Source organism: Denticeps clupeoides, chromosome 4, assembly GCF_900700375.1.
Source record: "Denticeps clupeoides chromosome 4, fDenClu1.1, whole genome shotgun sequence".
In the NCBI taxonomy this organism is placed as follows: Eukaryota; Metazoa; Chordata; class Actinopteri; order Clupeiformes; family Denticipitidae; genus Denticeps; species Denticeps clupeoides.
In genome coordinates, this window is record NC_041710.1 from 27,234,941 (window position 1) to 27,262,725 (window position 27,785).

Sequence of the window (27,785 nt, forward strand, 5' to 3'; positions counted from 1 at the left end):
TGGAGGGGCGGGGCGGGGCGGGGTGGGGTTCTCCTCCTCTCCCTCCCTCTGTCCGTCTCCAGCATCCCTCCACCCATCCGCTCCGCTGCGCCTCCACTCTCCGCCCTCCGGACCCAGCACTGCGGCGTCATGAGAGCCGGGGCTGCGCTCGCACCATCATCATCATCATCATAATCATCTTCATCATAATATATCTTCCCAAAGCCGCGGGGACATCCTGCCTGCCTGCCCTGCCTGCCACGGGTCTCCTCCAGCTGGATCTCCGCGTCACGGTAAACACCTCCGGCTTCCCGCGTCCCCTGCTCGTCCCCAGGCGTCCTCGGCTCCGCGCTGCAGCGGGACACATTTTACATTTGACTTTGCGCGTAGCTCGTGGCGCGTTACCCAGCATGCACAGGGGTGTCACTTCACCGGGACTGGAGGGCTGCTGAAGTCCAGCCGCGTACGGGTCACCACATGTCGTGGTTCGGGAATCCAGTGTGCGCGGGGATCGAGTGGGATCTTGTGCCTCTGCTTTAAAACACCGCCCTTCGCCAGAGCTGGATTTTCTTTCCATGACTCCTGGCAGGATCACAGATTTTCACACCTTGCTGCCTTATTAAAACCCAGTTACTTCCCCATTCAAACCCAGCCAAGCGCCTCTGGCAAAGGAAAGTGTGTTCTTCACAGCCAGGCCCGCTGACATCAGATCTCCGGGCCGGGCGGGCGGGCGATGTGGCTGGATGCTCGGCGGGGTGGCGGCCGGCCGGTCATTAGGGAGCTGTGTGGAAAGGTGCAGCAGCTGCTCCCCGGTTGCCGGGTTTCAAAGTCCTCGGGGCGGGGCTCCTCCAGAACAGGAGTCGAGGCCTGTGCAAACACGCACTTTATCTTCTGCGCTGGTAATCCCACAGAAGGGATCTAATGCAGAGCAGTGATTGATTTCTGATGATGGTGCCATCAAACGTTGGCTGCGCCATTAAATTAAGTTAGACGATGTGAGTATGAAACCATCATTAAAACATTATTAACTATTTCACTCTTTGTTGCATTGATATGCCAGAACCTTGCGCTGGGACTTCTTCCAATACTTCTGCCTTTTTGAGTTTATTGTGAATTGTAGTGCTTTTTTGTAGTATTTTTTTAAAGCGCTCACAGAACGTACACAATAACACCGACATGGAATGTGTGACGCTTGTGGCACATTCAGACATCGCCGTCAAACCGTCAGCATGGCGGTGTAAAAATTAATTAGAGTGCCGTGTTGTGTAAGGTGATTATACTGAGTCTCTCTCTCTCTCTCTCTCTGTCTGTCAGTCAGTCCATGTGTCTCTGACCTTCCGGGGCTGTTAGTTAACGGGACGTTCAGTGTCCCACGTCCCATTTGGGCGCAATCAACCAAATGTGGCTTTCTTCTGAATCAGCGCCTCATCCTCTGTATGGATGTAATTCGACATTAATGCCCGCTGCCGCTCTCGGTGGGTGTAGCTGTTAAATTGGAGAACTTTGCCGTGTACAGTTTGTTGGCTGCGCAGTGACACTGTGCGTCTTTATCACTAGTTTGATTCATTTTCATGAATGGGCAGGTTGTTTGCTGCCCTCCTAGTGTTTGGCATCACAACCTCTTACACACACACACGGACTCACATGCGTTTCCATTGGCGTTTTGCAGCCCTTAGTTCTTGGCGGAACACCTCAGCGATGACTATCTTCTCCCCCAGAAGGAACTCAGGTGACTTCATACTCTTGCCCCAGACTTACCTCAAACATATTTCACCCTGACAGATTTTGCCCTTCGGTGGGGTGTCCTGAGATCACATCGTGGCTGTCTGATTGGTCAGAAGAGCTTGTGGGGGTGTGGCCTGTGGTGGACTGATGACTGAATCAGATGTTTCTGCATCCGGGGAAGTTCCTGCTCAACTTCAATAAGGGAATATTTGAATATTAGAGTAATACCTAGTACCATTATCTTCAGAATGACACCATTGTCACAGCCAATACACCTCAAGCCCACCAGAGAGCACCAGACCAGACAGAGAGACGGCGACCTGGAAGCGGGAACGAGAGCGCTCTTTGAGTTGAATTTATTCCCAGAGACGCTAGCCTTATTTTCCAACGCCCCGCTGACTAGAATCCACGACCACGAGCCTTGTCTGCCCCCTTTGTTACGACGATCTCCTGACGGATTCTACCTCGACACCTCGACCTACCTCGACCTTCGCCTGCCGTTGACACTGAGTTTGCCTGACCCTTGTGACAAGACAATCTCCCCGCTACCCCCCACGAAGCCCTAGTTCCCTCCACGCAGCGCTGCGGCGCGTCCACGACCCCACGCCCGTCCCAACTCACCTCCGGCCTCCCTCTCCCCAACCAAGCGCCTCCGGTCCTCCTCCCCAGCGCGTCCCATGTCTGCTCATGGCTGCAAATGTGTCCCCGAACTCCAGCAGTGACAACCAGACATTTGTGACATTATGTTTTCATTTTTTAATATTACAGGATTAAGGGCAAATCCCCATAATACATCGAAATTACTGTTTTCGGTATCAATAATATTGATACATTTCACATATTACACAGACCTAAAGCCGCATCTTAAAAATGTCACTTGCCATTCTTCTAGTGGCCCTTCTAATCCTCGTACATAATCCATCGTGAGCACACTACAACAGCTCTGCCCAAGCACTATACATCTGAGCAGCTTCAGTTGTTCCTAGCAGAATTCAAATTTCTGCACGCAGTTTTGGGAGCCGTGATGTCACGATCCAAAGAAATGCATCTGACATCAGATGTCTGGGAAGAAACTGCCTCCACCCTGGTGACCCGCCCTGCTCTCTTAATAGCAGAACATAAATGTGTTCTAGAAAGAAATGACTTGTGTTCTTAATGGGCAGCAGATTATTAAGAAACAGCATGTGTTTGTGTGTGTGTGTGTGTGTGTGTGTGTGTGCACGTGTGAGAGGCACCGCATGACAGCTGTCCAACTCCCTGTTGGATTAGGTCGGCTCTGGCATGAGAAATCCTACACATCCAAGAGATTACACTGAGGGGAGAAGCCCTTTGTAAAAGCACCCCGTCGCTGTCCCGTTCACACACAGATGTTGTCATACATTTCATCATTCTTCCTCTGCTGTAATCATTCTGTAATCGTATTACCAGCAACCATTTATTTTACTGCATATAAGGATGCTGCATTCTTTGCATGGATGCTGTATTCATTCTCGTCACACTCCATCCCCTCAGAGAGGATATTGTTATGTGGCGTCCGTCTCATTGATTTGTGTCTATCAATTATGGAGGGAAGCCTGGCTGCATGTGGGTGTCATGGAGGGCGTGCTGCATTAACGTGTAAATGTGCTTCGCTGAGGTCCTCGCAGGGCCGTGTTTCTCCTTAAGGCACCGGGCCTGCGCGATAAACCCCAGGCGCCTGTGATTCTCATTTTGAGGGACCACGCCCTTGCTCCTGACCACAGCATTTTCAGCATTGCCCGAGCACACTGCGCTGATGCAGTATGTCCTCTTTGTGCTAATGCAGTTAACTAATGGAAGAGATCTGATTATGGAACTCCTCTTTGCATGCTCTGCCCTGATCGAATCCTTATCGGTTTGATGTCTATGGTCCTTGACTGCTTACATCAGGAGGTTGATCCACAGTTGCACAACACCATCTCCACTAAAGCGTTCTACTTAATGTTTATTTTAGCTTTTCATGGTACTACAATTTGGGATGATACACAGGATGATATGTGGACGATTACAGTCCCTGGCAAAAGTCTTGTCGCTTATCTATTTTGTAGAAACACCTGCTATTAACCTGACTTTTAATTTGTCAATTGCTGATAGAAACAGCTCATATGAAAAGCTAAAACCCTACCAAATGATGTTTAATGCATTGCAATGAATTAGTTTCAGGGAAAAAATATTTATCATTTAATCAAGACAGAAAGGTTTGTGTCGCCTCAGCAGAAATTGAACAAATTTACTGCAAATACAAAAATATGTCAGTAAATTAAATAGTGGTGCTGTGAGATCCAAATGTAATATCTTGTATGACTTCCATGAGGTTGAAGGACTGCATCCATGTGGTTTGGCAGGGATTCATACAATTTACTGATGAAATCATCAGGAATTGCAAAGAAAGTAGTCTTGCATGCCTCCCAGAGTTGACGTGAAGGTCTAGTGTACTGGGGTTCTTTTTATACCCACCTGTCACGTAATTGATCCATTATTAGTCAAAGGTGACGCTCATATGAAAGGGCGACAACACTTATGTCTTTGCAAAAATAGACTCAATGGGCTTTACCAAGCCTGGAATATTAGAATACTTTTTGACAGTTTCGTTTTGTACTGAAACATTATCACAAAAGCTGTTGGGAATAAAATGAGCCATTTATTGTAAAAAAAAATCTGGATTAGAAATATATTTCAGCAGCACTTGAGGTTAATTTGTACACAAGCAACAAGACTTTTGTCAGGGACTGTAGGAATATCATTGGATGATTCTCCATGTGATGCAAGGGACATTTTGATAACACAAGTTACTTTGTCCCCATAATTGGTGGTCAGAACTATGAACAAGTGTGACGTATGTAGTACTTGTGAACTCTACAAACATTCAGACAAAACTATTGCATCCAATATTTCAATGTATAATGGGGTCAAAATTGTGCAACACTTAAATAAAATAATGTTTATGCAATACCAGTATATGCAACTAAAATGACCAAGATGGTCTGATGCACGTACGTGATGTAAAACTATCCTTTTAACTGTTAAGTTTAACATACGACAGCAAGTACTGAGTTAAAATGTGGTCCATTGTATGAATATTTTAATTAAGCCTGATTCTCTATTTAATATAACATGTAAACTGAACTTTGAATGTCTGGGTTATGATAATAATTTGCTTTGAATATCATTGAAATTAGTTAACTTTTTACATAGTGAGAGGAAACTGTGTTTCAAATGTCTGCAAATCCTTCAGATTTTCTAAATAAATTTAAATGAAATGATATTCCACATTATCTGAGTACACATCTAAAACATTAGGACAAGTAAAAGTGTATTTATGACTGTGTTTAGTAGTGTGTAGACATTAGTATTGTGGCATACTACAACCTCCATAGCTACGTCCCATCACCATTAAGAGGAGGCTGCAATCCCAATAGAGGCTCCTGTCCATGCAGCTGCTATAAACTGCAGGTTATGGGTGAAGGTTAAAGCTAAACAGCTGCAGACTGCTGAGAAGGTTGTGTCAGAGCTGGGGACAGAGAGTGCAGGAGCAGGACCCTTTAGACTTGGACTAGGAGCAGGAATAGGATGGCAGGACAGCCCTGACGCTTGGGGAATTGCTGGATGGCCGTGTGGGCCTGAGTGTGAGCAAGAAGCAGCTTGCTGGCTTGATGCAGTTCACGTGACCCTGCGATGGTGGTGGTGGGAAAAGGGCACGTTGGCAGATGTCGAGGAGCCAGTGGACGGTGTAATTGAGGGAACTTTCACCTGGAGAGGGTTTGGGAGACCCCTGCCTGATTGATTCTGCCATACGGCCCTCAAAGGGGAGACCGGTGGCTCCTGGTCAGTTTTGCAGTGGTGGCCTAGCGGTTAAGGGAGCAGCCCTTCAGAAGGTTGCCGGTTCGAATCCCGATCCGCCAAGGTGCCTCTGAGGTGCCATTTCATGCCAAGACACACATTGTGTCACCGTGTGCTGTGCTGCAGTGTTTTATATTGACAATGACTTCACTTTCTCTTTCATGTAAGAAGTGACTAGGTGGACCAGGAGGGATGGGAAAAACAGTAGCAGTGCAGCCATGGTTCAGTTTGGTTCAGGCATTCTGTCTACCTGTCAGGGTCCTCCACCATGGGACATGGGTAGTCCAGTTATGAAGTCCTGGATTAAGTCTAGGGACAGTGGGGTGGGGCAATAGCATGAGCATGAGTGGGCGGCACAAGGGGGACAGGCTTCAACGTATTCTGTGATGTTACCGGGAGACCCGGACACCAGAATGTGTTGGGTCCTGCTTTGACAATGGCTTGGCCATTGTTGTAGGACTGGTGGCCGGAGAGGGGACATACGTGTGGTCAGGCGGGGTGTCAAGTGGTGGGGGTTCTGGGGTGTGACTGGACACGACGTCTCGGAGAAGGTCCCACTGCACTGGAGCCAGGATGATGGGTTCTGGAAGGATCAGTGCAGGGACAGTGGACGTTGGCTTTTGCATTGCGAAGTGACAGTGAAGTGAAAGTGAAGTGATTGTCATTGTGAAACACAGCGAAATGCGTCCTCTGCTTTTAACCCTGCATCACCCTTGGTGAGCAGTGAACAGTGTGTGAGGGCTTTGCTCAATGGCACCTCGGTGGTCCAGGATTTGAATCAGCAACCTTCTGATTACGGGCCCGTTTCCTTAGCCGCTAGGCCTCCACTCGCCTATGGTGGGGGCGCCACCACTGCAGGTTCCATTTTTGCAGTTACCCTATATGGGCGTCCTTGATCACCAACAATGTTAAGGAAGGTGGTATGTGTCAAGCATCTGAAATACAAATACTTTAATTTGATCAATGCTGTTTTCATTTTCATTATTTACTTGTCTGTTTCACTTTTTGTGCCAAATATTTTTTTGTCAGTTTAATTTTCTCTGCATTGGTTTTTTATTTTATTTTTATCTCTATGTGTGTGGATCTTTAGTATTATTTTAATTCTGTGTACTCACTCCAGTCTTATTAAGGCTGCATATGCATCTGCAGTTAATAATAGGTTAATTACATGATGGCTCAACCTCTTACAGAGGGTCAATAAACAGATTGATTTTAGTTTCAGGTTTCACATGCATGATGGATATTTGCTCTTTATTAATGCAAGGATGAGACTCAGATCACCCTTTTCTGTGTGCACTGCTAATGTTTTCTGTTGACATAAATGTACTACACATCACCACAATACTGTCACGACTACGGACTTACGGGGGAAGGAAGCGCAGAGGTCTGACATTCTGGGAAGGGGTTTTTATTATTAAATAAACAATAAACACAAATAAAGATGGGCGCGGTGGCCGAAAACAGTTTAACATAAATCACGAACTGAAACAAACCCGTAGGCGTGTGGCGATTGCCAGAACTCAAAACACATAAAACAAAACTAGGTCAAGTTCGTGCAGCGAGTTCACGAAAATGCCAGCGACCCCGAACGGGCAGAAACTTCCGGCATTTATGGGGCGTCAGGATTGGCTTCCGGTGTGGAGCCCAGCTGCAGGCAATCCTGACAGAGCCCCCCCTCCAAGGGCTACGTCCTCGGAGCCCCAACAGTACCATCAGTGGAGGCGGCGGGGCGGACGGCGGCAACCACAGGGCTCCTGCCCTGCTGTATCCTCCCCTTGGTGGACCCGGTCCCTCGGGCTGGCTCCCCGGCGTGGTCAGGCGTGGCGGCCCCGGTCCCTCGGGCTGGCTCCCCGGCGTGGTCAGGCGTGGCGGCCCCGGTCCCTCGGGCTGGCTCCCCGGCGTGGTCAGGCGTGGCGGCCCCGGTCCCTCGGGCTGGCTCCCCGGCGTGGTCAGGCGTGGCGGCCCCGGTCCCTCGGGCTGGCCCCCCGGCGTGGTCAGGCGTGGCGGCCCCGGTCCCTCGGGCTGGCCCCCCCGGCGTGGTCAGGCGTGGCGGCCCCGGTCCCTCGGCCTGGCTCCCGGCGTGGTCCCGCTTGGCGGCCCCGGACCCTCGGCCTGGCTCCCCGGCGTGGTCCCGCTTGGCGGCCCCGGACCCTCGGCCTGGCTCCCCGGCGTGGTCCCGCTTGGCGGCCCCGGACCCTCGGCCTGGCTCCCCGGCGTGGTCCCGCATGGCGGCCCCGGACTCTCGTACCTGCACACAATAATCAGGGCCGATCCATCTGGGTATGTGTGGGCCCTGTCTCCACACATCCCCTCTGACACTTCTTGTGTCACCCCCTGCACCGCGCAGGGAGATTGTCCCAGAGCCTCTGGCGACTGTTCCAGGCACCCCAGGCTGGTGCCTTCTGGGACTATGCAGCCCCTCTCGCTGCCCGGCCCTGGTGCCAAGGGGGGGGCATTGCCAGACCATCCGGCTAGCCCCTTCTGCGTCCGTTGGGACAAGCAGGCCCTCTTCCTGCCTGTCCCAGCTGGGTCCTCATGCCTACCCGGGGCCTCTATGGCGCTCCACCCCTCTGGAGGCAGACGCAGGCCCATGCCTGGCCCGCCCTCCTCACTGGCTACCGGAGGACCCAGCTCCATCGCTTCCCCACCTCCCCTCCCCTCAGGAGGAGTCCCCAACCCGAACTGCACCCCCCCAAAAAATTCTTTGGGGGAGCACCCCCCCCCGGCTGGACTTAGGGGTACCTTGGGGCTCGTCCACCTCGCCTTGGACCGGTGCAGTCAGGTTGGGAACTCCCTCTCTGGGGTTCGGCTCTGCTGCTGGGTCACCATCTGGTGGACACAAAGAGGGGAAGTGGGGGCGACATACGGACACATATGCCACGCACACACACACAGACAGAGACAGACAGAAGAGAGGGTCGTCTAGTTCCCTCTCTGAGCACTCCGGGACCTCCTCAGGGGGCACAGCCAGGATCTCGGGAGGCGCGACCTTCTCGTCGCCCGCCAGTGCTTGGTCTTCTTGCCCCGGATCCTGACTGGCGCTGGATGTGGTGGAGGGGCAGAGTTCGATCCCTGGCTCAGGCTCTGGCCGATCAAACTCCGCCCTCAGTCTCTGCTGGAAGTCCCGAAAACTGCTGTCTGTCTCTCCCTGCTGCCAGAGGGCTGCGCTCCAGCCCCATGCTGACCCAAGCAGACACGAGAGGATGGTGGTGGTCTTATCAGTGTCTGCTGCCCCACTGAAGGGTCCCGGGACAATTGGGCTGTCCCACACGGGGCTGGGCACGTCGCTGGAGATGGTGGTAGGTGTGTGGTGTGGAGGGGGGTGGACGTCTTCTCCAGCAGGTGTGGGCGCTGGTGCTGCGCTGCCATTTCGCTGGGGAACGTCCGGGCAGAGGGAAGGCGGGTCGGCGACTGGAGCAGGAATGGAGGATTCCCTGCGAGGCAGTCCCGGCAGCGCAGTTGCTGGCTGGCGACCTCCCGTCGCCCTCTTCCACCAGCTTTCCTCACACTGCTGGGAGGGACGTGGGTCTCCACGGACCTCGTGACGATCCTGGATGGGCGCGATGGGCGGAGCCATCCCGGCACCGACTGCCCAAACGGCGTCATCCTGGTCGTCGTCCGTGTCCACCTCGTACCCCCGGAAGTCACATGGGTCATCACGGACGCCGCGATGATCTCGGACGCGCACGCTGGGCGGAGCCATCCCGGCAACGACCGCCCACCGAAAATCCACGTCATCATCTCTTTCGTCATCCGTGTCCTCCCACCGGTGACTCCAAGGGTCGTCCACCCTGCGGACATCCTGGACCCATGGCGCGATAAGCTCCCATGGGCAGTACTCTGGCCATTCGGGCTGGAGGCTGCCCACCTCCTCGCTGGAGGAACACCGCCGTTGTTGTTGCCGCTTCTCACCCCCCTGGAAGTGACGTGGGTCCCCACGGACCTTGCGACGATCGCAGACTGGTGCGATGGGCGGAGCCCAACTCTCGTCTCCCGTGCTCTCGTCGTCTGTGTCGTCCCAGTCCACGGGGAGCCTTGCCAGCAGAGCGCAGAGTTCTTGGCTCGACATGCCGAAGATCGTGGGGGTCGCATCTACTGCGCTCGCTGCCCACGTCACTTCCTCGCTGCTGCCGACGCCAACGTCCTCGCTCCGCCCACTCACCCGCCGACGTTGTCGCTTCCGGGTTTCGCGGAGTTTCCCGGGGGTGACGTCATCACGCGGCGCCGCGTACCACGGCTTCTCGGGGAGAAAACGCTCCACCAGAACGGGCGGCGCGTCTCTCCCCTGCCGTCCGCGTTCGCCGCGCCGGGCTGCGTCCTTCGCGGCGTTTCTTCTCCTCTGCTTTCCACCTCTGCGCTTTTGGGTGGGTCGCTGGCATTCTGTCACGACTACGGACTTACGGGGGAAGGAAGCGCAGAGGTCTGACATTCTGGGAAGGGGTTTTTATTATTAAATAAACAATAAACACAAATAAAGATGGGCGCGGTGGCCGAAAACAGTTTAACATAAATCACGAACTGAAACAAACCCGTAGGCGTGTGGCGATTGCCAGAACTCAAAACACATAAAACAAAACTAGGTCAAGTTCGTGCAGCGAGTTCACGAAAATGCCAGCGACCCCGAACGGGCAGAAACTTCCGGCATTTATGGGGCGTCAGGATTGGCTTCCGGTGTGGAGCCCAGCTGCAGGCAATCCTGACAAATACTATCCAATAGTCATAATTCCATAAAAATGTAATCAAATAATGAATAACATACTAAATATTTATCATTCAGGCCTGTAATATTTTTATATAACGCAAGAAGGATATTGATGAATTTTCCCTATTTATTTGCTGATAGCAACAAGCCAGTTCGTATTGATTTATGGCGCTGGATCAGCCTGGGATGGTCATGCCTCCTCTGAAGCATATAAAATCCTCAGCCCTTTATTTCTGCTCACTAGTCTTGTGCTATATGGTTCCCTTAGCTTAGCCACCAATCAGATATTTCCAGGAGTTTTGAAGTTATAGGTTAGCCTGGAGCCTGTGTCGAATTTGCTCTTCCTCGTTTTCATTATTGTTATTTATTTATTTACTTTTCATGTTTCATTTATTGCAACTTGAGATTTGTGGGATTTGGGCCGATATGAATATGATACGTTACCTTAAGAATAATATTGGGTTTCAGCAGAAATATACATGACTTGTAGTTCTACGATTACATCATTTGAATCATTGTGAAATTGCTCTAGACTAATAACAGTGCTGAAGGGCCGTATGTCATAATTGAGCAGTCCGGGGTTGCTGTGCAGGCATGAAAAAACAGTGACTCAGTACCCACCATGTCATGACATTACGTATTTTTGAGTGTAGCAACTGACATGCTGGTCAGTACTTAAATATGTTGTACACGTGTACATGCATTGTACACTTGATTTCAGAGTTTCACTCATTGATCAGCATTAAATATTCCATGTCAGTATGGACAGTCTGATCATTTTAAACTTTTAAAACATTTATTAGGCAAATTAAGCTTCATCATAAAATAAAGGGGATTTCTTTAGGATGGCAGATGGTTAAATTTCCATGTATGTATCAATAAAGCTGTCTATTTCTTAACGAAAATAGATATGGGTGGTAGTAGCCTAGTGGATAACACACTTAACCTGGGAGACTGTCCCTGTAACTACTGATTATAAGTTGCTCTGGATAAGGGCGTCTGATAAATGCTGTAAATGTAGATGATGGCGATGAAATGGTCATGTGAGTTTTGGTCTTCCTCTGTCCCTGTCTTATCTTAAAGGCCACATACACAGTGACATGATTTAGGGCTCACTTAAAGATTTATAACCTTTGAGGTCTGCAGAGGTGCAATACAGGTGGGCACCATCCCTTTAAGTGCAGACCGACCCAGAATTACCCTCACATTTGGTTTGGTATTGGCTACTTCTGTTGGAAAAATGTTTTCTCTTAGATTTGTACTGTGGCGTTAGGTTATCTATTTAGTCAGAATTGTGCGTGCCTGTATGATCTTCAGGCTCCCTCTGAAGCGTGAAGGGAAACTGATGTGTAAAATATGTGGTATGTAAGTTGTGGTCAAGATACCACTGCTTCAGTAAACTTTCAAGAGATTTATACCTGTTCTTACGTAATGCATGCTTGGAATTTCAGTTATTTGATTCCATGACCAGACTGTGTTCACTTTTTCTTTAAAGAGTAGGTCAGACGCAGCTTTTCTACTTACCTTAGTAGTAAGCAGTTTTAAATTTATTTAGCACTTCTCAATAAAACTCAAAAGATTTGATAAATACTAAAAGCAGATCACTTAAGCACAAAAAAGAAAAGAATTGACACCATGGCTACGTACACAGTGATGCAATGACATAACAATCACTTCACATCCAGTCCCTTTATTACATATCAAGTAATACAAATATATAAAAGTAGTGAATGGAACCACCCTACACAATGATTGAATGTAACATGCTAGTAGTACCTTCCTTTTTTGCATAGGCAATCGCCAAAGACATTATGGAAAAGAGGTCAATGCAAATCCCAGCAAATGCCTGGACAGCAGACAAGGCTTATCTGCACCATCTCTACTCATCCAGCCTGTTTTTGATTTTTGGTGTGCGCAGTTTGATTAAATGGCAATGATTTCTCAGGTAAACCCCTTCACCAAGTTAACCTGAGATGGTACTTTTTATGTTTTGCAGTGTTACAGTGTTTTTTTTTTTCTGCAAACAAATATAATGCTCTTTAATACGCCTGAGACTTGGATCCCATGGAAATTCATTTTATTCGAAAAAGGGTCCCTGGGATTTGCTGTGGTAACTCATGAATGAACTCATGATATGGACATTATCAAGATGGATCTCTAATAAGCATTATTTTATGAACCTAAGTTAATTGAAACAGAACTCAGAATTTATGTCTGTGATTAAAATATAAAGAGTTGTGTTACAAACAGCCATGGCTGAACCAAAACAGATTATTTTAATAGTTGATCTTTAAATTCAAAGTGTGTGATGATGCATTAACAATCAGTCTGTCTTTTTAATTGTTTCATTACGTACAGCTTTTATATGCTTAGCTCACACAGAATTTGTGTAGTGTTGTAGAGCGCGCAATTTGTATGATGGAGAGAGACGGGAAGCTTTCAGAAGAATGTGAGCACACCATATCACCTCGTGGTCCTTTGTACTTACACGGAGGAACCAGTGGCGCAAGGCTCCCCTCCCCCACCATCAATGAGAGCACTCAGTGTAATGCTAACGTGGCGGGAGCATCCACCCTCTAATCCCTAAAAGCTCCCGCTCCACACCCCTGAAACCGTTCACACACCACCTCCCCACGGGCCCCGCTTGCAAGAAGAAACTGAAAGTGCTGGTTCTGCTTCTTAAACCAGGTGTCTGATCAGCCCAAGTCCCGTCCCATCACAGCTTTGGCACTAACAAATAGACTTCTGATTTCTGATTCCAGACGTTGTCAGTGTTTCATGTTTTGGATGTTGTGCAGAGAACCTGTCGTTCAATTTGATATTCTGCATTAATTTCATCTTGGTGATGAAGTGAATGAACACATGTTGCTATGCACACATGCATACTTCATACATACTTCATTAATCAGGTTACGATAGCATAGCTATTTCAAGTGATTGTTGGGCTCATTGCAGAAGAGGAGTTTCTTTACTGGTGTTCTGGCTGCTGTTGCCCTACATAAAGTTCTCCCCATGAAAGTGCTCCCCAGGTGCCCACTGGGAGGCCATTCGTATTCACTGCTGGGATGGGTTTGTGCTCCGAGTCGACCCTTCTGCATCTGAACACATGAAAGGAGGTGGTAAGGATTTGTGGCGACAGAGCAGAGTGTCCACAAATCCTACATTTGCCATTTGCCAAATGTACAACACGGGTTCGACATCAGAAGGCTATTCCTTCTGTTTTGAGTACATTTAAATGATTCCATTAGTGCACACTGCATAAGATGCTCTAGCCCTCCATTTAGCGGTTCCGCTGTGCTAATGGTTCGTAATTTCGCGTAAAAGGTCTACGGTTATCTCACAAACATGTGTAACCGCCAAACAGTCCTCAAGAACATCCTGCCCTTAGGCCAGCCCTGGATGAAGAGTCTGGGGGCCGGCCGCTTTTTGAGTTTTAACAAATGTGTGAATGACCGCATTTTGTGTGTCCGCTCTGGTTTTGCCTGCAAAGTAGACTCGTCGTGATAGAGCCATTGATTAGCGAGCTCAAAGGTCACGGTCTGATGCAAGACAGACCATTTTTTTTCTTAGCATCTGTTGCATTTTATCAAGTCCCGGCCAGGCAGTGGACCCTCCGGACCCTGACCTCTGCTGTGTTAGCATGTTAGCACATGCTGAACATATTGAGCCATGTGTCCACCACTCACAGCTGACTTTGCTTCGCTTTGCTTTAACGGGTGTTTGTGTGTGTGTGTGTGTGTGTGTGGGCATGCGCATGTGCCTGCATATGTGAGTGTAAATGGTTTGCACGCGTTTGAATGTTTGCTTTCTCTTCTGCTGCACATCGACACTCCCACAGCCATTATGTAATGTAAAGCCGCGCTAGTCGGCGTGTGTTTGCGTATGTCTGTGCGATGCTCGTTTTTCAGTGGATTTGGGCAGCCGCCAGCCCTAAGTGCATTGATTGCACAGCGTGCTTGGCCCCGAGTTGTTTCCCCCCCCTTGTTTCCTTATGGCTTTGAAACCAGCACTGTCTGGAAAGGGCTTTTACTTGAATTATTGTCTTATACTGTTACTGACAGTAATGGTGCTCGAGGTTTATGGGCTTGCAGCTCAAAGGCCTGTCTTGGAGGTAGATATCAGTCGAATAGGAATGAGCAGAGACTTTCTTTTCCCTTCTTGTTTTAGCAGAGGAGGAGAGGTGAGAAAAGGAGGAGAAGTGGGAGGTTCCGGTTACCTGCCTCTGTCTCTGTCGTGCTCTAGCAATGCCCCTCCCCTTTAGGGAGTGTACGCTCTCTCTCTCTCTCTCTCTCTCTCGTTTACATACTCATTCGATCTCTCTCTTTCAGAGCCACGACTCTCCGGCTGTCTTATCTCAGCGTTTTTGGCTGGAGGGTGCACCTCTCTTTCCGTCACTGTGTGCCGCCCGGGAGCGTCTGACCTCCATGCGTCTCTGGACCGGGACAGCCGCGTGACGAGGCGCTAGGAAGCAGAGGACGGCACCTGCTCTGCCGTTCGGACTGGGACTCTCTCTCTCTCTCTCTCTCTCTCTCGAGACGCTCTGTCCTCCAGCTGACGGACAGGGTGAGTAACGTATGGCGGTGTGGTGCATCACAGCTGCTCTGTGTTGTCACCAGCCTCTTTTTTCTTATTCACTCTATCCTTGTCTCACTTCCAGTTATTCTGGGGTTTGTCTCTCTTCGTGCAGCTTTTTGGAAGCTCTCTGGTCGCTCAAAGCGGACCGGTTTTGATTTTGATGACAGGTGAGAAAAGAGAGGCTGAAGAGTTCAGCCTCAGCCCGAGGGTCTGGGTCAGGTGTAGAGAGGTAAAGGGTGGACAGATGCGTAACAGAGGCTGTATGACCTGTGGGGCGAGGCAGGCTTAAACAAGCCTCCAATACCACCACAGCAGGGGTGATGCCTGCCTCGTAATTCCAGTCTGCATTTTACTTCGTGGAAAAGAACAAAGCTGTCGTCATTTGCTGTACAGTCACGGCGACGTCATCAGACATTGCAAATTTATTGCACAAGAGGGACATTTAACGTAGCTGAGGGCTAACCATCACATACGCAAAGCAGAACATATAGGGTCTGTCATTAGTATAAAATAAATATGACATTTATGGGTCATTTGTCCTTTTTAATAAGAGCCAACACTCACAACTCACACAGAAGTGGCATTTTCTGAGTGTGTGTGTGTGTGTGTGTGTGTGTGTGTGTGTGTGGATTGGCATGCAGGAGAGCAGTCTGGTGGGATCCATGATAACGTCCGGCGGTGAATGTGGTCACCTGAATGTATACACACCTGCGCAACGCTGCGTGAGCAAACCAGGGCCGAGAAGCTGGACGCATTGTTCCCCGGCCACCACACCCAGCTCACCCAATTCATACGTTAATTATTAATCCCGTCCTGTCTACAGACCTGGGCTGTACGTTCGCAGCCAGATCACCACCAGGAGTTTCGGTTCGCCCGAGTAGCGCGTAGTGTTTGAGGGGTGAGCGGGCATCCCCGAAGTCTGGCTCCTGTTTTCTAATTACACTTTTATTTATTCCCAGTAGGGGAAAGGGGATAAACAGAGAGGCTTTTCCAGCCGTGTAAGTGGGTTTGTGCCGTTATATAGTGATGTCCTGGGGTTAGGGGTGTGTTGGGGTTTATTGTACTTTAAGAGCCTGCACATTATTTCAGCTTAAAGGGTGGGGGGGGTGGGCTCCATTTGTCTGGCTCGGGCTGTACGTCGTTTGCTAGGATTGTGTTTCAGCAGCTGCTGGCCCTGTCACAAGTTGACTCCCACCGAATCCTCGCCGTAGCCTGAAGACAAAAGACAAAAAAAGAAAAAAAACCCCACGCATTCCATCCTTCTCCCCGGGGATCATGTCAGACAAGACCGCTTGCGCTTCGCCTGCAGTCACCTGGAATACCTCCTCTCACGTGTCCATTTCAGCGCTTACAAAACACGGCAGACGACCACGACTCGCTTTCACGTCTCTGTAAAACTAGACTGCCAAACGGTAACGCACACACACACGTGCGCATTGTCTGCAGTGCAGGGCCCAGAGGGGTCCTCACACAATGTGTAGGTGTTGCGTTTTCCTCACCGACCCCCAGACTGCAGCTCCCCAGCACTGTGGCGGAACTTTGAACCCCACGCCGTACGGTACGGCTGGAGAGGGGGAAGCTGAACCAGCTTTAATGATCCTGTTTATGGAGCTGGAAGGAGGGTGAGAGGTTGACTGTAAATGTGACGGCTCCATCCCTTTCTCGTTGGTCACAGAAAATGTTATTTATTTAAAGCTGCTTTTTTCAAAGCCGTTTTTTTTTTTTTTTTGAAAATGTCACGCCGGTTCAGCAGCCAAAGTGAAATTTTCCTACGTTTGATGCATGACAGCGTTTAAAAATAGACTGAATTTACGATCATCTTGCAGATAGCGTTATCTTTCAGATAAGGGCTTTTGGCTTTATTTTTCTGGGTGTGGGTGTCTAGGTTTCTTGTAGGTTTGTCTGTGCTGAACTGACGCAGCTGTCATGGCAGCTGTGAGGTTCTCTGCGAATCAGGGCTTTTACAGGAAGACAGACAGACCTGACTGGTTGAGGAGACGAGTAGGTGAACGATGACTATCTGTCCTATTCTTCGTCCTGATCGTGCTAAGATGGCGCTGACGCACTCTTAACACAAACACACACACACGCTGACGATACACACAATGCTATTCACGCTCACATCCTTATCTGGCATGCTCTATGGCAGCGGTGGCCTAGTGGGTAAGGAAACAGACCCGTAATCAGAAGGTTGCCGGTTCGAATCTCCAGACCGCCGAGGTGCGACTGAGCAAAGCACCGTCCCCACACACTGCTGCCCAGGCGCCTGTCATGGCCGCCCACTGCTCACTAAGGTGATGATTTAAAAGCAGAGGACACATTTTGTTGTGTCACCGTGTGCTGTGCTGCAATGACAATTACTGTTGACATCCCTCGAAATCACTGTCATAATGACAATAATTTACAAATTGGCCACAGTTGTCTCCTTTTTAACAGCATTGTTTAAGTATGGCCTGCCCTTCAAAGCCCCCTGTGGCCTGGAGTGTCTGATGTTCTGTGAGAGCTGTTCTGTGGAGGTACCAGAAGCGTTTCTGTCGTTGCAAACTGCGTTCAGGCTTGAGGGCACAAAGCAGATAAAGATCAGAAGGGGTTCAGTGCAGGAACTTCCCTGTGATGAAGGTTTGGGGATAGTCCAGCTCAGACATGATGTCTGACTGCTTACAGTATGTGTACATGTAGACACTGCAAAACCGCCGTGTCCCTTTTGAAACATTCACATGTTATTGTATTATATTCATTATACGTAACCCCTGTGTGTTTATTTCTTTATATCTCTTGTTCGCATATTCAATCATGCTCTATTTCTTTTATATTCCTCCGTTTTCAGTTTGCAGTTATGCTGCTAGTGCACTGGCCAGACTGACTCCTGGCTGCATGGGACAACCTGACTCCTTCCTTAGTATGGAAGCTGTTCATTCATTCGCTGATTGTGCCTGGATTGGGCCGTTGTTTTGGGTGTTTGTATGAGGATAGTAGATGGCATTGGATTATCTAGTCTGGCTGTTATCAGTTGTCTGTGATGTGCTTATTGTGCATTGACATGTTTGAATGTTCTGATGTTCAGCAGTCTTACTTATCAAGTGGTTGCGCAATAAAAGCATTTAAAGTTAAAGGCGTTGGTCGATGGTTTTGATAAATGGAAGTTTGTGGATGTGAAGGATGTGTTGTTTGTTGATCTGTTAACTTCCCTGTTTCAGATGACATGGCGTCCTCAGTACCGCAGTTCCAAGTTCCGCCACGTGTTCGGTAAGCCCGCCACCAAGGAGAACTGCTACGATGGCGTCCCCATCACAAGGAGCGTCCACGACAACCACCTCTGCGCGGCTAACCCTCGCTTCATCGCAGTCATCACCGAATGTGCCGGGGGTGGGGCCTTCCTTGTCTTGTCTATCAGTCATGTAAGTTAAAATATTATATTTTAATTTTTGGTTGGTCATTTTGACATGGCTTGCAGAGATTCAGTGGAGTGCAGCGGCCTCTCTGTCCTGATTCAAAGTTGTGTGTCAGCCTGTTGGTTTTTTTATTTCATTTATGTTCCTTGAACATTTACATTTGTGACACGAAGTAAAACAAAAAAAAACTGTACAACTAAGTGCAAGGGGAGGTGAAACAAAAACCTTGACTTTCTGGCCTCCTCTCACATTCTCAGCTTTCATCCTCCAAGTTGTGCCTGAAGCAGACCTCTTCACCTGCCCGCCAGCACACGATTTATGTGCTCCGGCTTTCCACTGAACCTCCTGTCCCAGAGAGAACAAGACTTCTTTCTCCCTCTCTCTATCTGTCATCCCCTCCCACACATACGCACCACCTAACACCAGCCTTTTCCTTTTTCATCTTCCGTTTGAATTTATCACGTTTCTGACCGAGGAATTACCTACTTCCTCAGGAATGGCGGAACCCAGAGTGGAAGGGCTGAAACTGTAGAGTGCATCGTCCTCCCATCTCCTCCTGCTCCCTCCGTTTATCTGGAGCCGGCTCGGCATACAGGGGGATCTGTCTCGGCGCTGACTGGGCCATTGTTCTCGAATGTACACAAGCCTCCCACCCGGTTTCCCTCTATTTCCCCCCACTTCTCCCCCTTCCCTCCCCTCGATCACTCAACGTACGTGAACGGAAGTGCGGCTTCATGTTCTTTCCGTCTCTCCTGTCATTTGCCATTTCTTTGTTCCTGCATCCCAGGCGACGCGTTTTGTGTTTCGAGGTCATAAACTAATAAATAATTCTCAGTTCATTGTTTTGAAGGGCGCCCATATACACACCTGTAGGGCATTCGCATGGGGCACAGCCTAGGTGACCTCACCACGCAGCCGCTGTGCCAAATGGCATCTTGCGCCGGGCAGCAGCCGTGGGTGATGTCACCGGGTGTCATCTGTCATTCTGTCAGCAGCTGCGGAGCTGGGCTGTGTTCAGACAGACCAGCTCCTTCCTCATTAACACACTCTGGGAACAACAGACAGGTCTGGATCAGACTCAGCGTTGCTCAACAGCCCTGAAAACCGCAGAGGCCTTTTCATCTGAAGTGACGGCGGCGCGGGAAGTTTCTTCTGTTTATTTTGCCGAATCCAGCATTGCCATCAGGTTATAACCACATAGACTGGGCGCACATGTCCGTCGATTTTTTCCTTTTCTGCATGTGTAAACCGTTGCATATGAAGCTGAGCAATGTGCCCAGAACGGATTTCGCAATATTTACAGCCATGATGACAAGAATGCAGCATGTCATAGATATGCTGTGAAATCAATTTGCACCGACAACAGAATTATACTATTTTTTGGTGTTATATGTTTGTCGTCATCACTATGCTACTTTGTTCAGAGGTTAGTGTTCAAAAACTGCAGAGATGCAGTTCATATCATACTTTTTTCAGATGGAAGCTCTTGATCACCTCTTTCCACTTGCGAAAAGATATTAATAAATTAAACACAAACCAAAAAACTAATGACTTAATTATTAAATGACTTAATACCAAAAAGGTATGAATGATATGAAGAAATGAAGTGTGACAAAAAATGTATATATTGTTTTCTCCTTTGTTTCTTTTTTTATTGTAAGCTACCACATTTACTCTGTCAGTGACTCACTCCCGCAGTTTCTTGTGAAGTATCTTGTAGGTATGCCAATGATCCTGTCCTAACATGTGAGGATGCATTTCTGTTGCTGTTTTTCCTCTATAAAGTAACACCCTGGTTTTACACTATAAGACCCCCATCACCCAATTTCTCTAGAAAATTGTTCAACTGTTCACCAACAATCCAATCTAGCTCTTTCCTGCCAAAACCACACCTTCTCTGGAACTTCTTGTTGACGTGTGTATATGTGCATGCATAAACAGAAGAACAGGAGTATTTGTGTATTTGTCTTGGTATGCGTCTCTGTTGAATATATGTGATGTATATTTCCTTAGACAGGGAAGGTGGACCCCCATCACCCTAGAGTTTCGGGGCATAGGGGCAATGTGCTGGACGTGAAGTGGAACCCATTCAACGACTTCTGTATAGCCTCCTGTTCAGAAGATGCAACGGTAGGTCCAGCAAGTGGCCCTATTACGCAGCACTCAGAATGTTGTACTTATCTGCATGTTGTGAAAGATATTTTGCGCCTATCACTTAAACTGGCATTCTATCCTCCATCTCAGGTAAAGGTCTGGGAAATCCCAAAGCATGGTGTGCTGAAAAACATTACTGTGCCATGGAAAGAACTCCAGGGCCATTCTCGTCGGGTGGGCCTGATCGAGTGGCATCCCACCGCCAACAATGTACTCTTCAGCACTGGTTATGACTATCAGGTAAAACACACATGCTCAGTAGTTGTGGGTTGGATGCCCATTAGAATAAAAGCAATATCTGATGAACATTCCTACCTAGACAGAACTCATGTACAGCCTGGCTCGCAGACCTGATTTCCCAGTCAAATACCAGTAGTGCTCTGACTTTGCATCTGACACTTGTAGAAGCTCAAGGGCGAAAGCCTGAGGAACGTTCAGGAATTCCACCTGTCAATGGCTTAAGATGTAATGATTTAACGTTGCTTTCAGCAGCTGTCTGTGTCGTAAAACTGATGCGACCCTTTCCAATATGTATGTTCAGGTGATGGTGTGGAATCTAGACGCCCCAGAACAGGTTATCAAAAATCCTGTGAGGTCTATCAGCGTGCACCCAGACATGGTTCTGTCTATGTCTTTCAACATGGATGGCAGCAGATTGGCCACATCCTGCAAGGACAAGAAGATCCGCATTTTTGACCCTCGCACTGGAGCCCTTCTGCAGGTGTGTATAGGTGGTTTTTAGTTTTTTTTTTTTTTTTTTGTCATCTCTAAAATATTATTTCAGTGTTTCTGCGGAACCTTAAAATGTCTTAAATAGGTCCCCTATTATGAAAGTTTTTGCTTTTATATTATTTTTACAATCAATCACTGAGCAACTGCAATGATTTCAAGCCATGACGGTGGGTGGAGTTATTCCAGATTTGACCATCCGAGCTGCCATTCTTTATGCATCTCACCATTTCTAGCCTCTACAGGATCATAGACAGGCTCGGGGAACTAGTATTGATGTTAAATAATCTCACAAAAGAAAATGTATATAATAAGGGACCATTTAAATTGGATTTGGATCCAAAATTTAAGAACTTAAATATAATTAAAAATGACTAGTAATCTTAATATCCAGAGTTGAAAGGTCTTTTAAAATATTGCAGACCTAATATATCAATAATCTGCTGGTCACTGTATGCTGCATAGTGCACGCATGGAAACGACTGGGGAGGGGCCTAGTCTGTTTGGTGCCCTGTGCAAAAACGGCTAAAACGCTTAAAAAAACAATGCAATGCCCATGATGCTGGCCCCATCCACGATGTCATCTTGGGCAATGGCCCATGCTGCCCATACCAAAAGAAACTGAAAATATTGCAGTCGACCCCAAGTGGCTTGCAGCAGTACAGGTAATATGAGTATGTCAACAATGATAAAGGCTAAAAACAACAGATATTTATATACCAAATAATAATATATTACTTAATATAAAATAATATTGTAAATAATATTGTACTTTAGTCAGCATCTGGCCATTTAGAAGGTGTCTGTCGAGAAAAACTCTGGCCCTTGGGCAAATTGTAGTTGATGACTCAGATGCAGGGTCTTAAATTTGTTGAAAGTGGACTTGAAAATGACTTAAAAAGTCTTATATTTGGCGTCCTTAAACCTGCAGAAACCCTGATTATTTGCTTAGAGTAGACCTTTTAGTTGAAACTGCTCGCTTATAGCAGCCTATAGCTGCTGATATTTCCATAACTACTGAGCAGTAGAGTTATCACAAAGCTCCGCCAGCACCACACTTCTAAAACTAACACATCCCCATGAGCAGACCTCCAGCTGGGGTTCAAGGCCAGCGGGGTCAGTTGCTTCATGCCTACTTCTGCTTTCCCCTGAACTAGGTGTCAATATGGGCGCTTCAGTCATGCAGTAGGCCTACATCAGAAGCAATTCTGAGGCTCAGGGCTCACTCATGGAAGTGGTTATGCCTTCTAAGCAGACACAAAAATAAAGTCCTGTCCGAGGGGAAAGCAGTGCTGAGTCTGGATTGTGCTGGTCATTTTGGGCTTAAATGCAAAACTGGTACATTTTTATGCCATTTATCAGACTCCATTATCCCAAGTGACTCAGGGTTAAGTGTCTTGCTCTGGGAAAAAATGGTAGTGAGTGGGATTTGAACCTGGCTCTTCTGGTTTGGCAGCGACTAGGCTAGTAACACCCACTGGTATTTATGTCAGCAGTACTACTATACTTTGAGAATACAAGTTGACACATTACGCTGCATCAGTAATGTTTAGTGATTTGTATCATGCTTTGCACTTATTTATTTTATGAATTACAGGAGGCCAACTGTAAATCACACAAGGCCAGCAAGGTGCTGTATCTGGGGAACTTGAAGATGCTACTGTCCACTGGCAACTCCAGATGGAACCATCGGCAGATTGCGTTATGGGACCAGGTAGAGACTTGAGTTAAGGTTTTAGTGACGTCTAGTGGTATACAAGTGGTACTGCAGTCAGGTTTACATTGCACCTTTCATTTATTTAACATACATTTTACTTGATTGTTCTTATAATACTCTATCACTGCATTAAACAATTAATGGAAATGAATCAGCTTGTTCTGAATATTCAAATGGACTTTTGGTGTACCTTAAAGGAGGATCTCTCCCAGCCATTATTACAAGAGGACCTGGATGGATCTTCTGGTGTGCTTTTTCCTTTTTATGATCCAGACACACACATGCTGTACGTGGCTGGAAAGGTGAGACTCTGTGATACCTCTAAAATTCAATCTCCAAATAGATCAAACCCTTTTCCCAGATTTCCAGGCTAGTTAATAGTTAATAGTGCATCTAGGGCATTGATCTTTTCATTGCAACATAGTCGAAATTGCAGATTTTTATTTTGTCATAAACGCATTCCTAAAAGTCTGTGTTGCCCAGAAAGTGGCGTTTGATAATCCCAGTGTTAAAAGAAAATGTCTAATTAAAAGTATAGTTAGTGGAGAATACTAGTATTGTGGACATTTGTCATTCTCAGGGCGATGGTAATATTAGGTATTATGAGATCAGCTCGGAGAAGCCATACATTCACTTCCTGACTGAGTATCGATCACATCTACCTCAAAAGGGAATGGGTATGTACTCTTTTTAATATTTTTTAAATTCCCTTCACTAACTGCTCTTTTGCACATGCAACAGTTAGTATATGAGACGTTTTTAATGAATCAGCAGTATAGAGCAGCCTGGATATGTCCTTAGGTTATCCAGGGTTAATTTAATTGTATATTTTATATATATGTTTTTTGTTTTAATTATTTCCAAACAATCTCTCCTTCAGGTATCATGCCAAAGCGGGGTTTGGATGTTTACTCCTGTGAGGTGTTTCGGTTTTATAGGCTGGTGACAATCAAAAGCCTCATCGAGCCACTATCCATGATCGTTCCACGCAGGGTATTTTCACACACACACACACACACACACACACACTAACCCTAACCCATACTATAATATCTACTCCATCATTGGGTCTAACAATATATTGGTTAAATATAATTTCACTTTGCACATTTCACTAAAGTGACTAACTAAATGTTAGTCAAATCATTGTGTCATCAGTACAACCATCATTTACTATTCTACAATCTACATATGTCTATCTAATATTGTCTTATCATTCTCTGGTTTTAATGCGGCTGTGGAATGTTCTGCTCTGGTTGGTGCTGTGCCCTCTGTGCAGTCCGAGTCCTACCAGGAGGATATTTACCCCATGACTGCCGGCTGTGAACCAGCCATGTCCGCGGCCGAGTGGATGAGTGGTATGGACAAAGGTCAGTCTCACTTCCTGACTTCACTGTGCAGGTGGTCACCTGGTTTTATTTGCAGATCATTCTTTTTCTCCTGAATGCTGTGGCATGCTTTTGAGAGGTATTCTCCAATGAATCGCATGCTATTGACATAAACATAATAAACATAAAGGGGAAAAAGAAAAGAAAATAAACAGGAAGAAATGGGCTCAGTGACTGCATTCTTTCAACTCGTGCTCAGTCTCCTGCTATTGTGGCACATGAACAGCAGCACAATGAGGTGCATTTAGACGCAGTGCCACGCACCTGTCATCAGTATGCACAGACTGGGCACGGCAGCTTCATCTTCAGCTCTGACCTACAGCAAGTACACCCTGTCTGGATCTCAAGGGACGCTCTCTCTCTACGCTCCTACCCCCTGCTCTCATTTGTCTTGTACAGCCTAGAAGGTTAATGGCAAGAGCAAGATGTGCATAAAAACCATTAATTTTTTATCTTCTTGTAAAGAGAAAATGCATTTGAGTTTGTTGATTTCCTGAATGCTATAAGCAGTCTCCTCTGTGTACGACGGAGGATTTATTTGAAGATGTTTTTTTTCTTCAACCTTTTAATGACTTTTAGAGTGGAGGACTGATGGTTAGTACTGCTTCTATGCAAGTTCTCCCTATGTGGCATTTGCATGGTATCATTGTTTTTGTGTGGGTTTTCTCCCAGTTAACACTGGAAATAAATGAATTAAAGCATGTTAACTAGAAGCCCCCAGCAGCCTATATGGGGTTGACTGTAAAGAAACTCAATTCTATATTACTATATTGCAAAGGAATTCTTTATTTGTTGTAATTATTCTAATTATAAGAGTATGTTGTCTTATATTCTGCAAAACTCCAACCATTTCCATGTAAAAACCTATCATTGTATTTCTAATGAAATCACTATCTTTGTATGACAAGGCCCTGTGATGATGTCCCTGAAGCCTGGAAGCAAACTGTCCGACCCCCTATCAGACCTGACATCAGGGAAGGCCCTCAGCAGTTCCCTGGACTCTCGCCGCAGCCAGAGCAGGCCAGGCCTCCTGCAGCTGTCCTTCATCCAGGAGCAGCTGGACGCCAAAGAATCCAAAGAGCCTGAGCCCACAAATGACCTGCAGGCGTGGCAGAATGGTGAGGCCCAGGACAAGAGCCGGAGCGCCGTCACCAATGGCAGAGACGTCATGCTGTGTTCGCCGCCCAAAACTGAGAACGAGGTACTTTACAAAGTGCACAAGCCTCATATCCAGCACAGGGTGGATATTAAGAAATAGACACTCACCAGACATCCTTGCTCTCGGCTCAAGTTTACTTTATAACCATCATGTAGCCCTGAACCTTCATCACTTTTCGTGGTCCACTGAGTAAGTCATCTATTCAGAATAATCTGATCCTTTATGAATCAGGTAATGGGCTGTTGAACGGTGCCCATCATCTCATAGATTACCGTTTGTAGCTTGATCGGTAAGAAGGGTGTTGCTAATAAATTAGCCCTGTAGTACAAGATATGGGTGTTTTGAAGGATAGATCTCCTGTTGCATCAGAGGATTGTGTTTTATTTTTTGGAACTGCGTTTGCCTCATGTTCACACCGCATCATAAATCACTGGATTACTAGTTAATAGTTAAGAGCCTGGTTGTGTCTGTGTGTGTGCTCTCCTCAGCTCCGGCAGGTCTTCTACAAACAGCAGGAGGAGATTCGGCGGCTGAGGGAGATGCTCAGCCAGCGGGAGGTGCGGATAAAGCAGCTGGAACTGGAGATCAAAAATGTTAAGAACTCCCAGAGTTCCCACTGAGAGAGGACCCCGCCCTCTTCTACCAGTCACCCCACACCACAGTTTCACCATTCAAGGGCTCTGCAAGCCCTGCTCGCACCTCCCTGCCATAACCCCGCAAGGGCACGGGCCTTGACCCTCCTCACCACTCTTCATAATTAAGGCTGTTCCGAAGCCATACGTTGCATATGTGTGTGTGTATGTACACATGGACACAACCAATAGAAGCACCCTTAGAACATTCCCTAAATGTGGTGTATAAATATATATATATATATATATATAGAGAGAGAGAGAGAGAGAGAGAGAGAGATATGTATTGCTCTGCTATCTTGCATTTTTTAAGCTTTGGGGCTATGCAAGTTTGTGTTTTATTTTTAAATGCTATTTTTATTCTGGGGGGAAAAACACTGTCTAGTGCCTATATTCAACGATGAACGTATACTGATGCAGAGGCATCTCTTCTGTTTTATTTTACACTGAGCTGTGTAATTTACTTATTTAAACGTCTGTATGAAATTGGTTAGTGAGAGCTGTGTGCTGATGTGAGGTATGCAAATGAAGCATTATAGGAATTAGGACTATTTTAAAGGGTCTCTAATAAGAAAAATAGTGAAATTACAAAGATAAAAAAGAAATCAGGTACTGGTCAGAAAAAATAATTCATTTTATTATTATTTATTTTATTATGAAGAAAAAAAGATTGGCCTTGTGAATCAAGATGAGCAACTCCAAACTATATATTCAGGGTCCGAAATCCAAAAACCAGCATACATTGCACAGAAGAGACCCATTTTCAGGGTTAAAGAATGGTGAAGGTGGGCCTTGGTCTTTCCTCCAACGCCCATCACCATTCCTGCCTCTGTCCCTACAGCAGGCCTGAGAAGCCACAGAGAACAGGGAATTTGGAGCTTGCTTAATAACATGTAAGACTGAAAAGGAAACTGTTTGGCATGACAGGTTGAAGCGATCGAACTCGAGAACCCCCCGAGAGAGTGGTTGGTGGGGGGGACGTTTCTCATCACCATCAGCACAGAATTGCACTGTCGGAACAGGCATTCCCGACTGCTTTTCACTCCGCAAAACCACACGCAGCGAGCACTGAATCAGTCCACTGCCGACTGAAGGTGTGTGCATCATGTTGATGACCTCCTGGCCAAGCAATGTCCACGTCTGTAGTCTTTGTGTGGACACCACTGCCCATCACTGAGTAGCATACAGGTTTCACAATGAAACATTTTCAAATTGAAAAGCCATAATACCTTATGTGCTGCAAGTAAATTCAACAAATATGTTTAAATGTTCGTGTATGTTAATGTCTATCTGGTGCTGAAAGCAAGAAAAAGAGTGAAGTTGCACATTTCCCAACTGAGCTTTGCCTCTGTATTCTGAAGCTGTCTGTTATTTAGATGATTAGAGAATTTAGAGTTGTTGTTTAATAAATGCTGCTTCATTTTAATGCACTTCTCAACAGCATCGGTGAAGCTTGAAATTCTTTCATTTTAACTGCAAACTTGCTGCCTAAAGCAGTTTGCTGGTTTAAAAAAATGTACATGGTGCTCATACACTGTGGGTCCAAAACCATTATTTCTCTTTATGTATTTGCTGTTTGTTTGTCAAGAGTAGCAGTCCATCTGTCATCTAAAGGACTGTAGCAGCCCCTAGTGTTCATAGTACATCTCGCCTTCATCTGAACTAGCGCTCGCATCGTGGCAGAAAGGTGATTATTCAGTTTCATCTTCAGTGAGCCCTCCACGCTGTTCTGCTGAGTTTCTCCCCTCAATTATTCTGGTTTTTCTTTTAGTCTG

General features: G+C 47.0%; 1 protein-coding gene across 3 annotated transcripts; it reads left to right on the forward strand.

Annotated features, from left to right (window-relative positions):
• The first annotated feature begins 104 nt into the window (after window positions 1-104).
• On the forward strand, window positions 105-27,440 carry coro2aa (coronin 2Aa). 3 transcript variants are annotated; one of them, XM_028976065.1, is made up of 13 exons: window positions 105-272; window positions 14,593-14,827; window positions 18,037-18,237; window positions 20,245-20,361; window positions 20,476-20,625; window positions 20,927-21,106; window positions 22,712-22,828; window positions 23,029-23,133; window positions 23,412-23,508; window positions 23,712-23,824; window positions 24,111-24,201; window positions 25,128-25,420; window positions 25,867-27,440. In XM_028976065.1, the coding sequence occupies exons 3-13, from the start codon at window positions 18,037-18,039 to the stop codon at window positions 25,996-25,998; spliced, it is 1,596 nt and encodes a 531-aa protein (XP_028831898.1). In that variant the 5' UTR covers window positions 105-272; window positions 14,593-14,827; the 3' UTR covers window positions 25,999-27,440. The 3 variants fall into 3 exon arrangements, with proteins under 3 accessions (XP_028831898.1, XP_028831900.1, XP_028831899.1); XM_028976067.1 differs by lacking the exon at window positions 14,593-14,827; XM_028976066.1 differs by lacking the exon at window positions 105-272 and having other exon boundaries at window positions 14,030-14,827.
• The last annotated feature ends 345 nt before the right edge of the window (window positions 27,441-27,785 follow it).

Excerpts from the sequence above, each read along its gene's own strand:
- coro2aa (XM_028976065.1), top strand. The coding sequence starts at position 18,037 with ATGACATGGCGTCCTCAGTACCGCAGTTCCAAGTTCCGCCACGTGTTC. Across the intron at positions 20,362-20,475 it reads CCTGTTCAGAAGATGCAACG|GTAAAGGTCTGGGAAATCCC; the intron begins GTAGGTCCAGCA and ends CCTCCATCTCAG. Across the intron at positions 23,134-23,411 it reads TGCTGTACGTGGCTGGAAAG|GGCGATGGTAATATTAGGTA; the intron begins GTGAGACTCTGT and ends TGTCATTCTCAG.